This window comes from Myotis brandtii, unplaced genomic scaffold, assembly GCF_000412655.1.
Source record: "Myotis brandtii unplaced genomic scaffold, ASM41265v1 scaffold521, whole genome shotgun sequence".
NCBI lineage: Eukaryota > Metazoa > Chordata > Mammalia > Chiroptera > Vespertilionidae > Myotis > Myotis brandtii.
Window position 1 is genome coordinate 3,205,891 of NW_005369870.1, and position 15,875 is coordinate 3,221,765.

The 15,875-nt window shown below is 38.9% G+C and overlaps 1 protein-coding gene across 6 annotated transcripts in view; it reads right to left on the minus strand.

The window, feature by feature from the left end:
- Positions 1–15,875, minus strand: part of CTDSPL2 (CTD (carboxy-terminal domain, RNA polymerase II, polypeptide A) small phosphatase like 2) — a 92,575-nt gene that overhangs the window by 31,427 nt on the left and 45,273 nt on the right. For all 6 annotated transcript variants that reach the window (XR_001364262.1, XM_005877530.2, XM_014548780.1 and 3 more), the window contains exons 3-5: positions 9,989–10,127; positions 7,675–7,824; positions 821–1,036 (exon numbers count right to left, since the gene is read on the minus strand). Coding sequence is in view for 5 of the 6 variants with exons in the window: in XM_005877530.2 (XP_005877592.1) it covers positions 821–1,036; positions 7,675–7,824; positions 9,989–10,127 (505 nt within the window). In the remaining variant the exon portion in view is untranslated. The remainder of the gene's footprint in view (positions 1–820; positions 1,037–7,674; positions 7,825–9,988; positions 10,128–15,875) is intronic.

A 15,875-nucleotide genomic window follows, 5' to 3' on the forward strand; every position in this document is an offset into this window, starting at 1 on the left:
TTTAAGCATGATGAAACAATTTCATCTTTTCGTCTTATATGTCTACTTATCACAACTCCTCAGAGGTATAAATTATGATCTAATGTGTTTCTACATTTCTATGACAACTGGCTCAGAAACACAATTATGTTAGGCCTTTATAAGGATTCAGAATTAAGCTCTAAAAGTTGGGTACAGAGAGATATCCAGGAACAGACGCTTCTTTGGGGGGAATGTCATCCATGTATGAAACAAATGTGAAGTTATGATTTGAGACTACCTCTAGGTAGGAACTTCAGACCTAAGGGTCTAAGACTGTTACAATTATATTCATAAAATAAGCACATATTTTGCTAGTTGTGTTAAATTTCTCCAAGTAGTAAAACTGGTACAAGTAATTAAACTGTAAAATATTAATACTGAATCACAACGAAGTTTTTAAAAAATTCAATTTCAAAATGACTAACTTTTGGGTACAAATTTTATTTCCCATTTTAATTTTCTTAACTTCAAGGAAGAAAAACATGCATTTAATCTAGTATTTAAGAAAAAATATAAAATACTGTATTTTTAAAAAAAATATTTTTATTGATTTCAGAGAGAAAAGGAGAAGGGGCGGGAGAGATAGAAACTTCAATGATGAGAGAGACTCATTGATCAGTTGCCTTTTGCACATCCCCTACAGGGGATTAAGCACACAACCCAGGCATGTGCCCTGACTGGGAATCAAACCCTGAACTCCTGGTTCATAGGTCTATGCTCAACCACTGAGCCACATTGGCTGGACTAATACTGCATTTTTATAAACTATTCTTGAAGATGCCTAAGACATTTTCCTCACCTGTAAGGGGTGGGATATCACGATTAACTGTTTCTTCTGCGTCTTCTAAACCATTATTTACTGATGGCCTCACTTGAATTGCTTGATTTGAGTAAGCTGCTCCATTAGTTGATGTAGTAGTACTGGTAGTGATCTCATCCACCTGTTCCATATCAAGTTGTTTTACTATCTCTTCAGCTTCCACAGCCTGTCCTGGGGAATCGGATCCTGATGTTCCTGAAATCATGATTCGGGGTACTCACAATCATCATTTAAAAACGCATAGGGGGTAGGAGAGTAAAACATGTTATTTAAGGGCACAAATTTACAACGATTAATAAATAAGCCCTAGAGATCAAATACACAGTAAATATAGACAATACTGTATTGTAATCATCAAACTAGCTAAGAGACTAGGATCTAATTATTCCAACCAATAAAAAGAAAGGGTAATTATGGACCATGATAGCAGTGCTAATTATTGCTATAATAGCTATTATATTACAATATGTAAATGTACCAAATCAACATGTTATATACCTTAGATTTACACAATGTTATGTCAAATATATTTCAATAAAAATAAAGTAATTAAAACCTATAAATATTTCAAAAACTAAACACAATAGAAACAAAGCTGAGGATACCATTGCTTGGTAAGTCTCTTCTATACATTTCAAACAATGAGGTATAAAGACTATTATAAGCTAGAGTAGTATTTGTGAACAAAATTATTAAAAGTGTTCAAATAGTTTAGAAACACCCACTTGGAGTCAAATAGTTATATAATTTAGAACATCTTTATTTTTACTGAGATATAATTGACATATAACACTAAGTTTCAGATGTACATATTGATTGATATAGTACAATATGATTACCAACTATTGTTAGCTAACACCTCTAACCCATAATATAATTATCATTCTTTTTTCTCTTAACAACTCTGAAGTATATAACACGGTTTATTTTACTATAAAACTTCTTTACATTAAAGCAAGTATCATTTATTAAGTGCTTACTCTGTCTAGGCATTTTATATATATTCATTATCCTCAAACAGCTCCTGATCCTCTCAGTACTAAGCATCCTAGACATTGTGGGCAGTTGTGATTTTTAAAACAGAGTTACTTATCCAAGAATGAGATCATTGTTCCCAACCATGGGGACCTTTTTATTCAAAGACACAAGGACAAATTCGAAATGAGATTTCATCTTAATATTCAAGTTAGTTTCCTAATTATACACAGCCATCACCTACATGACCATGCTGCCCAATTATGGAATGACCCCCAACTCTTTCCATTTTTTAATAGAATCCTCCAAAAGTTTTTTTCAACAACAAAATCAATCTCCAATACTCTCAACTGCCTCACAGAATATTCATTCTTCCTAACTGCTTTAAATTTAATCTTTTTCCAAAAAACCCCTCTTTTCCTGATACCCTTCCCTCAAAGCTCTTTATTATCCCATACTCAACTTACTAAGTGAATCAGAATTCATTTATCTCTATTGCTGCCACCAGATAACTGGTTTCCACAAATGTCTAAAAATGCCTGCTCCATGCCCTGACCGGTTTGGCTCAGTGGATAGAGTGTCAGCCTGTGGACTAGAGGGCCCCGGGTTCGATTCCGGTCAAGGGCATGTACCTTGGTTGCGGGCATATCCCCAGTGGCGGGTGTGCAGGAGGCAGCTGATCGATGTTTCTCTCTCATCGATGTTTCTGACTCTCTATCCCTCTCCCTTCCTCTGTAAAAAATCAATAAAATGTATTTAAAAAAAATAAAAATAAAAATGCCTGCTCCTTTGATATTGATGTCACCTAGCTATTTAATTCTTCACTTATTCCCACTGCTGTAATCTGCTATCTATTGCCATCATCCTCTTAATCACAGAGGAATTTAACATCTAAATAAATTTAACCAGTTTACTGCTGTATTAAATGCCTGTCTAGTTGTTCTTACAGGTGATGCCAATGACTCATCCCATATCTAATCCTCAAAGGTCTTGCACTCTTTAGCTCCATCTTCTTTCATACTGCCCATTAGTAGTGATTACCGTGGCCATAACATGATCATTAACACTAAGAAACCATTCACCTCTGAAACCTAAAATTCAAATACATTAATTCCCTACCACAAACTGCCTAATCTAATTATTTATGTATACCATACTCCTATTACATGTGATCATCATGTTTGATAAAGGCCTGTTAGGCTCTTCTATTCCAAACACATCCCTCAATAACTTCTTACTCACTCTCTTTATCTAATTAAAACTTCATGGTGTATCATTCATTTAATCATTCTCAAGACTGCAGCTTCAGTGTGTTTTGCTCCCTTGTCTTTCCACTGCCCTTCATCATAGAAATACCTCATGAATCAATCTAACCTACGGAATCATCTATATATATAAAAGGCTAATATACTAAGTGTCCGACCAGTCGCTATGATGTGCACTGACCACCAGAGGGCAGACACTCAACGCAGGAGCTGCTGTGACACACACTGGCCATTTACAGAGAAACAGCACCATGGACCTGGTGCCAAAAAAGCAACACTCGGTTTCCCCCAAGTGGGACACATGTCCCGCCATTACTCCGAAGCAGCAGCCCACCAAATCGCAGCTGACGCTGCCAAGACCCCATGGCACAAAATGCAGCCCACAGCCCAGAAACAGTGGCTGAGGGTGCCAGGTAATGACGTCACATAGCAACACCTAGCTTCCTCTCCCTAGCAACAGACCATTTAACAATAAACGGCACCAGGGACCTGGCACCCACAAAGGAACGCAGCTTCCGCCAAGTGGGACACAGGCTCTGCCACCACCCCAGAGTGACTCCCCACCAAATCACAGCTGACGCGGCCGAGACCCCATGGCGCAAAATGCGGCCCACAGCCCAGCCCAGCCCAGCCCAGCCCAGCAATGGTGGCTGGGGGTGCCGGGTAATGACATCACATAGCAATGTCCAGCTTCCTCTTCCTAGGGACTAGCCTCCTTGGAGTTTCTTCTGCCCAAGAACACAACTTGCTTTATAGCCAGGTGTAAACATTTTACACTTTAACTAAATGTCTGTGAAGCCTTTTCCCATGCCTCATCTCATTTGATCCTCACAGAAGTCCTGGAGTAGGTAGATAGGAGACTTGGTAGAATCTTATTTTCTTTTCAGTATCTGGAAAATGGAGATTTAGAAAGCTTAGAAACTTGACCCGACTAAAAAGAAGAAATGGTGGACCTTGAAAATGACTTCAGGTTTTTTCACTGCACAGAATATAGTCAAACACTGGTGCAGTTAAAGATTTTACCCTTTGTTCTCCCTGCATGATCTACAATAATAATCTGCTTCGTGTTGATATTTACTACTGTCTTGCTGACAATTACCTAAAAGAGAAGTTGGGTGCTTCACTGGGCTGGAAAAAGCTTAGCTAAATCAGAAAGCAGGTCTAATTAAGCAAGTTTATCTATATATATATAAAGCTCTCGCTGGCGCCAATTGCATGTGTGTGTTTTGATCTGTCATTGTTGATCATGAATTTGGTTGACACTTCTATTAGAAAGGGTGAATAGTGATAATAAAATATTTCTTTTTTTTTTCTTTAAATATATTTTATTGATTTTTTACAGAGAGGAAGGGAGAGGGATAGAGAGTCAGAAACATCCATGAGAGAGAAACATCGATCAGCTGCCTCCTGCACACCCGCCACTGGGGATGTGCCCGAAACCAAGGTACATGCCCTTGACCGGAACCAAACCCGGGACTCCTCTCTCCACAGGCCAACGCTCTAGCCACTGAGCCAAACTGGTCAGGGCAAAAATATTTCTTCTAATTAATTTCCTTTCAATGTGCACAAATTCATGCACCAGGCCACTAGTACAATTATAAAGACTGATCATACTCCAAATAAAACCCTGCCTATAGAATGCTGCTCAATACATGTATGTATGGGAGATATTCAGCTTTTACTTACACCCTTCCAACAGTATACATTTTAAACCTTCACCATTCTCTTTAATCCCTGCCACCAAAATTATCTCAGCAAATGACACCATCTCCTCCTCCAAAGAAAAAAAATTATAACCATCAACTTCTACCCAAACATTTATTTCTACACACACCTTCACAGCTTCTTTCCTCCAGCATAGGAGAAAAATGTTTCTTCTCCCTATTTCAATTCCAATCCTTCTACCTCTTTTCTTGATCCCATTCCTGTCAACAGACTCCAGAAATTTTCTTCATTAGTTATTTTTTCCTCTTTTTCAACTAATTAGACCTTACCCTGAGACTTAAAAACATGCTTGTTTCTCACAAACACAAACCATCCCTTGAGACTTTGTAACTTCTCTAGTTTCTTTCATATTCATGTTCCTCATAACGGTAATCTACACTTGCTGCTTCCTTTCTTTTAAAAAAATATACTTTATTGCTTTCAGAGAGGAAGGGAGAGGGAGAGAGAAAGATAGAAACATCGATGATGAGAATCATTGATCAACTGCCTCCTGCATGCCCCACACTGGGGATCGAGCCCGAAACCCATGTGGCTTGACCAGGGATCAAACCATGACCTCATTGTTCATAGGTCAATGCTCAACCACTGAGCCATGTGGCTGGGCACAGCTTCCTTTCTTACTCTCCATTTTACCCTTAACCCTGTATGTTAGGCTTCCAACTCCAACCACTCCTCTGAAAATGTTCTGGTATCCAATAATATAAATATAAATATATATTTAGTCAATTCTCACCCAAGGAAATTTTTCCATTGATTTCTGGAGAGTAGAAGGGAGGGAGGGGGAGAGAAACATTTATGTGAGAGAGACACATTAATTGGTTGCCTCCTGTTAGGGACAAACCTGCAACCCTGATACATGCCCTTGACTGGAAATCGCACTTGCAACCCTTCGATGTGTGGGTCGACGCTCTACCACTGAGTTGCACCGGCCAGGGCCCAATGAAATTTTAATTAATTGCCAGATTCAGTGGTATCTTTTCAATGCTCATTTCCTTTTCTTCTATCTTCACAGTTGTTTGGCCCTGTGTTTTGATATTCTCTCTCCCTTTGGCTTCTATGACACAATGTCTCTCCTGACTTCCTCCATGTTTCCTTTGTTTGCTTCTTTACTTTGTCCAGTCCTTAAATGTTTCCTCCCAAGATTCTGGTCTTAGTTTGCTGAATCAAATAGACTATTTACTTTACTTGTTTTAACTAATACCTATAAGAAGCTGATAATACCAGTGTCTACTGCTTAAACCCATATTTTGAAGCTCTATATTGCAATAAGACATTTTTGTTTGCTTGTTTTATGGCATCTCAAACTCAGCATGGTCCAAATTAAATTCAATTATCTCTCTCCCAGGAACTTACTTTTCTCTCTTGAAAATCTAACCTTGTGTCATTTTAATCTCTCTTCACTTTCATCAATAATCCATTCCCAAAATTTGTCCATTCTATAACTCTGATCTTTCTTCTCTAATACCACAATTAGGTTGCATGAAATCGAATTGTTCTCCCACCATCTAACCTCTTTAGACTCTAACGTTCACTCTACCAAAGAGATCTTTAGAAAACACAAATCAGTTCTTAAAACTCACTGGTTTAATACCTCCTAATCATCCCCCAGTAAGGATAAAGTTCAAATATCTTACATGTTAGCTCTATAATCTGACTTCTTTATAACTCTCCTATCTTATTCCTTCCTGTGCACTCCTCAAATCCAGTGCTCCAAACTATTTTCAGTTTCTCAAATACATTAGGTCTTTGCTCAGGCTGCTCCTTCCACCTTTACCACCTTTCAAGATTCAGCTTTTCTATGAAGGTTTTTGTGAACTTCCTCCCAGAATACAGAACTCCATTCTTTGAATACCCCACTGACCCATACCTCTATCAAGCACTTATAAAAATTTATTATACTTATTTACATATATCTCTCCCTCCTGTAAAAAGTAAGCTTCTTGCCCTAGCTGGTTTGGCTCAGTGGACAGAGCGTCAGCCTGCAGACACATGCCCAGGTTGTGGGCTCGATCCCCAGTGGGGGATGTGCAGGAGGCAGCTCATCGATGATTCTCTCTCATCATTGATGTTTCGATCTCTCTTTCCCTATCCCTTCTTCTCTGAAATCAATAAAAATATATTTTTAAAAATTACACCAACATCCATAAACATAATTCAAATTAGAACTTTAATAACCATCAACAAGCATTTAGTGACTATTTTCCATGTGCCCAATACTATATCAAACCACATGGTAGATGCAAAAATAAAGACACGATCTTTTACTCTCCCAACAGTCTAGAGACTAAATTATCATGTATAAATTAGGTATTTATCATCAGAAAATAATACACTAACACATCTTTAAAAAAAAATAAATTGATAAAGAAGCCTATTTTGATACTTTTGCAAAAGTATTATATAATGAAATACTTCATTTGAATTAGGGTAGTTTTATTTTGTCTAAATTGAAGATCCCTAAGGGGAGAAGTCAACCAAAAGATAATAAAAAATAAACTGTTACAAGAAAATGATCTTGTTTTAACTCACTTTAAATATTGAAAAAAATACTTTATTGATCTAGAATACTGAAAATGCTTCTAGATTCTTTCCTGTACACATTCTAAGGATTACAGAAGTCATCCAACAAAGAAATAATAAAACTTTCCCTCCAGCCCTAAGTTTATCATCTAGCTCTTCAGATAGTGAAAGCAGAGTCCATTCACTTCAATAGAATTAAACATATCCTATATTTATTTCAGTCACTTAAAACAAACATAAGATGCTGACATATATGCCACTAAAATAAAAAAGAATATTTTTAAAAACTAAAAAAAACACAAACATTAAATTTTTAAACCCAAATTATAATTAATGGTTTATACTTACCATTTTTATTTGCTGGTGAAAAAAAATTGAAGACAGGAGAAAATATGGTCCCCAACAATGTAGTCCTTGGAGGACTGCCAGAGGAAGGGTTATCTTCTAATTTTCCATTTTGTTTTACATGTTGATTTGTCATTTCGTAACTACCAGCTTCTAAGAAAAAACAACAACAAAAAAGTTGGAATCTAGAAAACATGGCTTTCAGAAATGTGTTCTAAGACATTCATTGTAAAAATACTTTTTTCCAAAAAAAATTTCATGAAGAGTACTGGACATTAATGTTAGGAAAGTTTATTATTTAAAAAAATCTTGAGGTAAATCACTTGTAAATCAAATTATCTTGATACAAATTTATAAAGCATTAAGTCTAATAATCTGACTTCTTTATAACTCTCCTATCTTATTCCTTCGATAAAGTCTAATGCTTTATAGATGCTAAAATTCAGTTTTTCAAAGTACAGTTGACCCTTGAACAAGATGGGTTTGAACTATGTTGGTCCACTTAAACTTGGATTTTCTTTAATAAATACACAGTTGGCCCTTCATATCCCTAGGTTTCGCATCCACAGATTCAACAGTATTTATTATACTATTATATGGTTGGGAATCCACAGACACAGAGGGCCGACCGTATGCATTATTCGATGCCATCTATACTAATAAAAGAGAAATATGCGAATTGACCGTACTTTCACAGCCAATCAGGAGTATGCAAATTAACCCAGCAAAGATGGTGGGTTAATTTGCATATGCATATGCAGGTGCCAAGTGCCCCAGCAGCTCCAGGCCTCTGGGCAGCGTGGTAAGGTGGAAAGGAGGCTCTGGCAGGAGCGAAGGCTGCGCTGGCAGCTAGGGGAAGGAAGGCCTGTTCTTGCACGAATCTTCGTGCATCGGGCTTCTAGTCTTATATAAGGGACCTGACCACCTGCAGATTTTGGTATCCACCAGGGTTCCATGGATACCGAGGGACAACTGAAGTTTTGGGGAATTCAAAAGTTATATGTAGATTTTAGACTGTGCAGGGGGTTAGCGAACCTAACCCCTCCACCCCCCGTGTTGTTCAAGGGTCAACTGTAGATTTACATCTAGAATTATATAGACTGAAAGGCTTCAAATCAACACAGTTTCAGAGAATGAAATAAACTCTTTGTAAGTAAAGCAAGTTACAATATTAAAAACACAAATGCAAACTTTTTGTCTTTGGTTATTTATACTTTGGGATGTTGCCTACTTCACAAAACCTAACCTCCAATCTATTTCTAATGAATAACAGCAACATAGCTCTACTGAAGCAGAAAACTATGTATAGCAGCGTCAAAAATTACTTATGGATATTGAGGCACCATTTCAAAGTAGCTAGGAAGAATAACTAGTTTTCTATAAGTTTCTTGTTAATAAAAAATTTTCCATGGGTTTTTGGAAAATATTTAAAAAATAAATTCAAACAAATGTTTTGATTAATCATCCGTAACCTTCCACAACCTTACTATCTATCTCATTTCTTTCCTTCTTCGCTATAGCTCTTTTAACTTACTACTTTATTCCTTTTCTCCCTAGAGGTCAATTCCAACAATAGAGATACATCACTGCATTGAGAGGAAAAAGCTAAGAAATTATTATGTGTTTAAAGTAGCACTGGTTAAAAGGCTCCATGCTCTTAAGTGTTATTATTCTTTAGAAAAATCTGTTATCCTTCTTGTTTTTCTCCTTTTTGACTTTGAGGTGCTTGAACAGGGTTTATCAACAGCAATACCATTGATCTTTTGGCTGGATAATTCTTTGTTGTGGGAAGATGACCTGTAAGATGTTTAGCAGTGTTCCCTCAACAGGTTCTGACAACCAAAAAAATCTCCAGATATTGACAAATGTTCTCCAGGGTAACAAAAACACCTATAGTTGAAAACAACTGGCCTAAGTGATCCAATCCCCTCTGAACTCTGAAATTCACTGACCAAGAAACAAATTCTTTGTACATATTAAGAACATATTTCAAATCTGTACATTTACAAATTAAGTCACAACTATTATTGCTTTAAGAAATGAATTTATTAGAAGTACAAAATGTTGCTCCATTTACATTTTCATGCTAAGCAGTATAAAGCTAGTTGCTCTGCCTTTGTCATTTTAATTCAGCAAAGTAGATTTATAGCAAGAAGGTAAATTTTCATTTCATTTCATGCTACTAATATATAATCAAAGAAGATTACAAAAACTAGGCAGAAATTGCTTAAAGTAGATTTTTTAAAACAGAAAAGGAACATGTTGGGTCAGATCTCTCCCTGTACCTAATAAAGCAATTATCTAAATATTAACAAACCTCCATTTACTTGACTTTTCCGTCTTACTCGAGATATCTGTTTGTTAAGTTTTCCTCCTGCTCTTGGTGTTGATGTGATCAGATTATTATCTATATCACGTTCAATTCTACTCCGTTTCGAAGGATTTTCTCTCTCTTCCTTAAGATATAAAAGGAAAAACATTCATTGAGTAGTCACTCTGCCTTATAGGTTACACTTTTAAAATGATAAAATATGATATGCACCCCAATCATGTTCACTGCAGAATTATTTAAAATAGCCAACAAATGGACACAATCTAAGTGGTTCATTGATGAATAAAGATATTGTGTTATATATATGCAATGCAATATTATTCAGCCATAAAAAATAATAAAATCTTGCCATTTGCAAAAACATGGGTGGACTTTGAGGGCATTATACTAAGTAAAATAAGTCAGACAGAGGAAGACAAATACTGTATGCCCTCACTTATATGTGGAATGTAAAATTTAAAAACAAACAAAACCTAGTTCATAGATACAGAGAACAGATAGGTGGTTACCAGAGGTGAGGATGGAGTGGAGGGGGTAATGAGTGAAGGGAGTCAAGAGGTACAAAATTCCAGTAATAAAATAAACAAGCCATGGGAATATAATGTACAGCATGGTAGATATCTACACTAATAAAAGAGAAACATGGTAATTGGCGTACGACCGCTACCCTTCCCATTGGCTAATCAGCATATCCTTATGCAAGTTAACTGTCAGCCAAGATGGCGGCCGGCAGCCAGGTAGCTGGAAGCGAACATGAGGTTTGCTTGCTTCAGTGACTGCAGACTCCAACATTCCCCGCCTGACTTGTCGGCCTCTGAGCTGGCAGTTTGAAACATTCTAACAAATATAGAAGCTAAACTAAACCCCAGAAAGAAGGCTGGGATCTCAGAGCTGGAGTTATACATTGTTTCGATTATAGAACCGAAACAAACCAGATACCTTCTTTCAGCAGCGGAAGCCTCAGAGCTAGAGCCAGAGCTAAAGCTGGCCCAGAATAAAATAAAAAAAAGAGAAAAAAAAGGAGTGGTTGGGAGCTTCAGTCAACAACCGCCAGCCTGAAAGCAGCCCTTAGCCCCTCACCCAGACTGGCCAGGCACCCCAGTGGGGACCCCCACCCTGATCCAGGCCCCCCTTCAGGGCAAACCAGCCGGCCCCCAGGCCTCTATCCTATATAGTAAAAGGGTAATATGCCTCCCAGCACTGGGATCAGCGTGACAGGGGGCAGCGCCCCAACCCCCTGATCGGCCCTGCTCTGTGTATGACAGGGGGCGGGGCCCCAACCCCCCAATCGGCCCCACCCTGAGCGTGACTGAGGGGGGCATCGCAACCTCCCGATCCGCCCTGCTCTGTGCATGACAGAGGGCAGCGCCCAATCCCGATTGTCCCTGCTCTGTGCGTGACAGGGGGCAGCGCCCCAACCCCCTGATCGGCCCTGCTCTGTGTATGACAGGGGGCGGGGCCCCAACCCCCCAATCGGCCCCACCCTGAGCGTGACTGAGGGGGGCATCGCAACCTCCCGATCCGCCCTGCTCTGTGCATGACAGAGGGCAGCGCCCAATCCCGATTGTCCCTGCTCTGTGCGTGACAGGGGGCAGCGCCCCAACCCCCTGATCGGCCCTGCTCTGTGTATGACAGGGGGCGGGGCCCCAACCCCCCAATCGGCCCCACCCTGAGCGTGACTGAGGGGGGCATCGCAACCTCCCGATCCGCCCTGCTCTGTGCATGACAGAGGGCAGCGCCCAATCCCGATTGTCCCTGCTCTGTGCGTGACAGGGGGCAGCGCCCCAACCCCCTGATCGGCCCTGCTCTGTGTATGACAGGGGGCGGGGCCCCAACCCCCCAATCAGCCCTGCTCTGAGCCCGACCAGGGGCTGCACCTCGGGATTGGGCCTGCCCTCTGCCACCCAGGAGCAGGCCTAAGCCAGCAGGTTATTTCCTGAGGGGTCCCAGACTGCGAGAGGGCACAAGCCGGGCTGAGGGACCCCCCTCTCCCCCCCGAGTGCACAAATTTTTGTGCACCGGGCCTCTAGTAGTTAATAATACTGTATTGCATATTTGAAAGTTGCCAAAAGAGTAAAGTAAATCTTTAAATTTCTTATAAGAAATAAAACCCCTAGAACTATGTATGGTAATGGATATTAACTAAAGTTACTGTGATGATCATTTCACAATACATACATACATCAAATCATTACGTTATATAGACCTGAAACTAACATAATGTTATGTCAATTATACCACCAAAAGCGGAAAATATATGGTATGATAGACTTTCCCCTGTTTTTTAAATCCAGGAGAAACAAAACAAAACATCTAATGTTTGGTAGAAAACACAAGAAAAATTTGAGTGTCATAAGAGTATTTACTAATGTAATTATAATACGCAAATATAATTACAGCATTCTCATAATTCAGATCCTTTCCCCAGGGTCCACTCAATTTCCATGCTATTGAAATACTGAATTGTACAATGTGCTCTGAATTTTTAGAAATTTTCCCATATTCCTAGAACTGCCTAAAGAACAGAGGTCTTTTCATGGAATTTGCTGACATATCACCAAAAATGACAAAAATAAATAAATAAATAAATAAATAGGGCCTGCCACTGCCACACCCCCCAAGGATAACCTCAATTCTTTAAATGCCCAAATTAACACTAAGGAGTCAACTCCATAACAAAGTCTCTATTCATTTCCATATATGGGGCAAATCCACATATGACCAGTCTATACTATTCTTACAGTATTGTTGACTAAAGTATATTCCAAGCAATAGCCTGATTTATTTTTCTCATTTGTAGGTTTTTTTCTAATGTCATATGCCACATGAGTGTTTTCTTATATTACTGTAATACTGGCCTGTAATTCCTTGCTGTTTTAATGAGACTACCTGAAATCTTTTTGTTTTTAAATATATTTTATTGATTTTTTACAGAGAGGAAGGGAGAGAGATAGAGAGTTAGAAACATCGATGAGAGAGAAACATCGATTAGCTGCCTCCTGCACATCTCCTACTGGGGATGTGCCTGCAACCCAGGTACATGCCCTTGACCGGAATCGAACCCGGGACCCTTCAGTCCGCAGGCCGACGCTCTATCCACTGAGCCAAACCGGCTTCGGCCTGAAATCTTTTGATAAGGACTAGACTTTTAAATCTATATTACATATAATTTATACATATAATCAACATTCTTATTTAACAGTAATAACTTCTCTTTTTTGTTATTTGATGCTTTTACACCACAGCAAATAATATAATATACTACTATGTATTTTCTGAAAATTGAATATTGTTCTATTATTTCTGAAAAAAACCTTGGTACTGTAAGTGGCCAAAATTACAATTCCATATTTGGATCAAAATAGAAAAAAAATAATACTGCAATTACCATTCTAAAGAATGTTAGCACTGGTTGGTTTGGATCAGTGGTTAGAGCATCGGCCTTTGGACTGAAGGGTGGGTCCGGGGTTCAATTCCCAGTCAAAGATACATACCTTGGTTACAGGTTTAATACCCGGCCCTGTTTAGGCGAGAGCGGGAGGCAACCAATTGACGTGTCTCTCTCACGTTGATATTCCTCCCTATCCCCCCTCCGCTTTGCTCTCTCGAAAAACCAATGGGAAAAATATCCTCACTCCTCGGGTTAGGATTAAACAAACAAATAAAATTTCAGTGCATTAACAAAAATAAATAAATAAATAATTTTACTTTTACTGAGTAGTTTCTCTAATGTTATGTAATTCCATCAAAATAGTCATTACAGTAGCTACCAGGTGCCACCCCCACACTCCCTTGGCCCATGGTTTTGCTTTCTGTAGTTTCACTTACCTGCAATCTAAAAATATTAAATGAAAAATTCCAGAAACAAACAATTTTTAAGTTTTAAAATGCATTCTGAGTAGTGTGATGAAATCTCATGCCACCCGGCTCTATCCTACCCAGGACATGAATTGTCCCTTTGTCTACCATATCCGCACATGCTATCCACCCATCTGTTAATAACTTAGTAGCTGTCTCAGTTATCACACTGACTGTGTCGGTGCTTCTGTTCAAGGAACCTTTATAGTAGCCTAACACTACACGTCACAATGCCAATGTCATTCACCTCACTTCATCTTATCACATAGGCACTGTATCATCTCACATCACAAGGGTAAGCACAGTACAATAAAACAGTTGGAGACCACATTCATATAACTTTTATTATAGTATACTAGAGGCCCTTCCTTCGTTCTGTGCTGCCCTCTGGTAGTCAGCGAATGTCATAGCGAGCGATTGAACTCCTGAGGGGACACTTTGCATATTAGCCTTTTATATATATTGTTATAGTTATTCTATTTTATTGTTAATTATTATTTTTTAATCCCGTACTGTGCTTAATTTGAAAATTAAACTTTATTATGGGTATGTATATATAGGAAAAATCATAGTATACATATGGTTTGGTTCTATTAGCAGTTTCAGGCATCCACTGAGGGTCTTGGAAAGTATCCCCTGTGACTAAGGGGGGAATACTGTATAGCACAAAATAACGCCTCCTTGATGCACAACAAAATTCCTCGTATTCTTTCTGTTTATCATTCCTCTGCATTATAAAATGAGCAGGATGCCTCACATTATATCACAAACATGGGATCTCCATTACCAGAAAATATAGGGGTCTCTTTATAAAGTCCTTCAAGAACACAAATACATAATGCCACAAAGCCACAACTATACTAAGCTCCAGCATCCTCTTAAGGAAGTCTCTTAATATATCTGATATTAACATAAATTCATGTATTTCTGAAAACCTTGCATTCTGTAACACTAAAAATATTAAAGCTTATGTGGGGGGAATGGGCCCAGGAAGGCAAAGAGGGGTATACTGGGGCAAATCAGTCAATGCCCCTGGAACTCCGTAACCAAAGCATTAACAAAAACAATGACTGAGACCTCCAGAGATAATTTGGACACCCCAGCAGCTAAGAGAAGCTGAAATGCTACCTGAAGGATTAATAAAAGGCATTAAAAAAGAGAAAAGTAGAAACAAAGGGTTATGGGAGCTAATAAGTGAAGCTTTAAAGCCAGTAGGGCTGCTAAAATGGACACAAAAGGAAATGTAAACTGCCACATAAAAATCACTGCTAGATCAGGCTGTACCTCTCCAGGAGGGCACCCAAAATCTGTATCTCACAGTGGGGAGAGCCTTTTGTCTCTATAACAGTTTAACTTGACTTTTTTAATTTTCCTGATGAAGGATAAAATTCCACTCCCATTATTCAGGATCACCCTGTCCAGTTTAGGAAAAACCATATATATAACAACATGCCACCCATGTTATAATAACACTATTCTCCTATTTACCAACACAGTATACACTGAGTGGCCAGATTATTATGACCACCTGACATTTGTAGGCAAATTAGCTATAATTTCATGCTGAAGTTACTAGAGGGCCAGACCATTATAAATAGGGAAGCAGGTTGTTTACGACAGCAGAAGTGATTTTTTCTGAAGATATGGGTAAACAACGCGATTTAACAGCCTTTGAACGTGGAATATATATACACTGAATGGCCGGATTATTATGACCACCCCATCAGTACTTCGTTGGGCCACCTTTTGCCTTCAATACTGTGGCAATTCTTCTTGGCATTGACTCCACGAGATGTTGAAAGATGATGCGAGAAATCTGACACCATGCCTGATGAATAGCACTGTCCAGTTCTGTGAGATTTGATGGTTGTGGAACCAGCTGCCTGATGGCTCTTTAAACTTCGTCCTACAAATGCTCAATTGGATTGAGATCTGGTGATTGTGGGCGCCACCTAAGCAAGGTAAAGTCTCCCTCATGATCTTGAAACCACTCCTGCACAATACGAGCACCGTG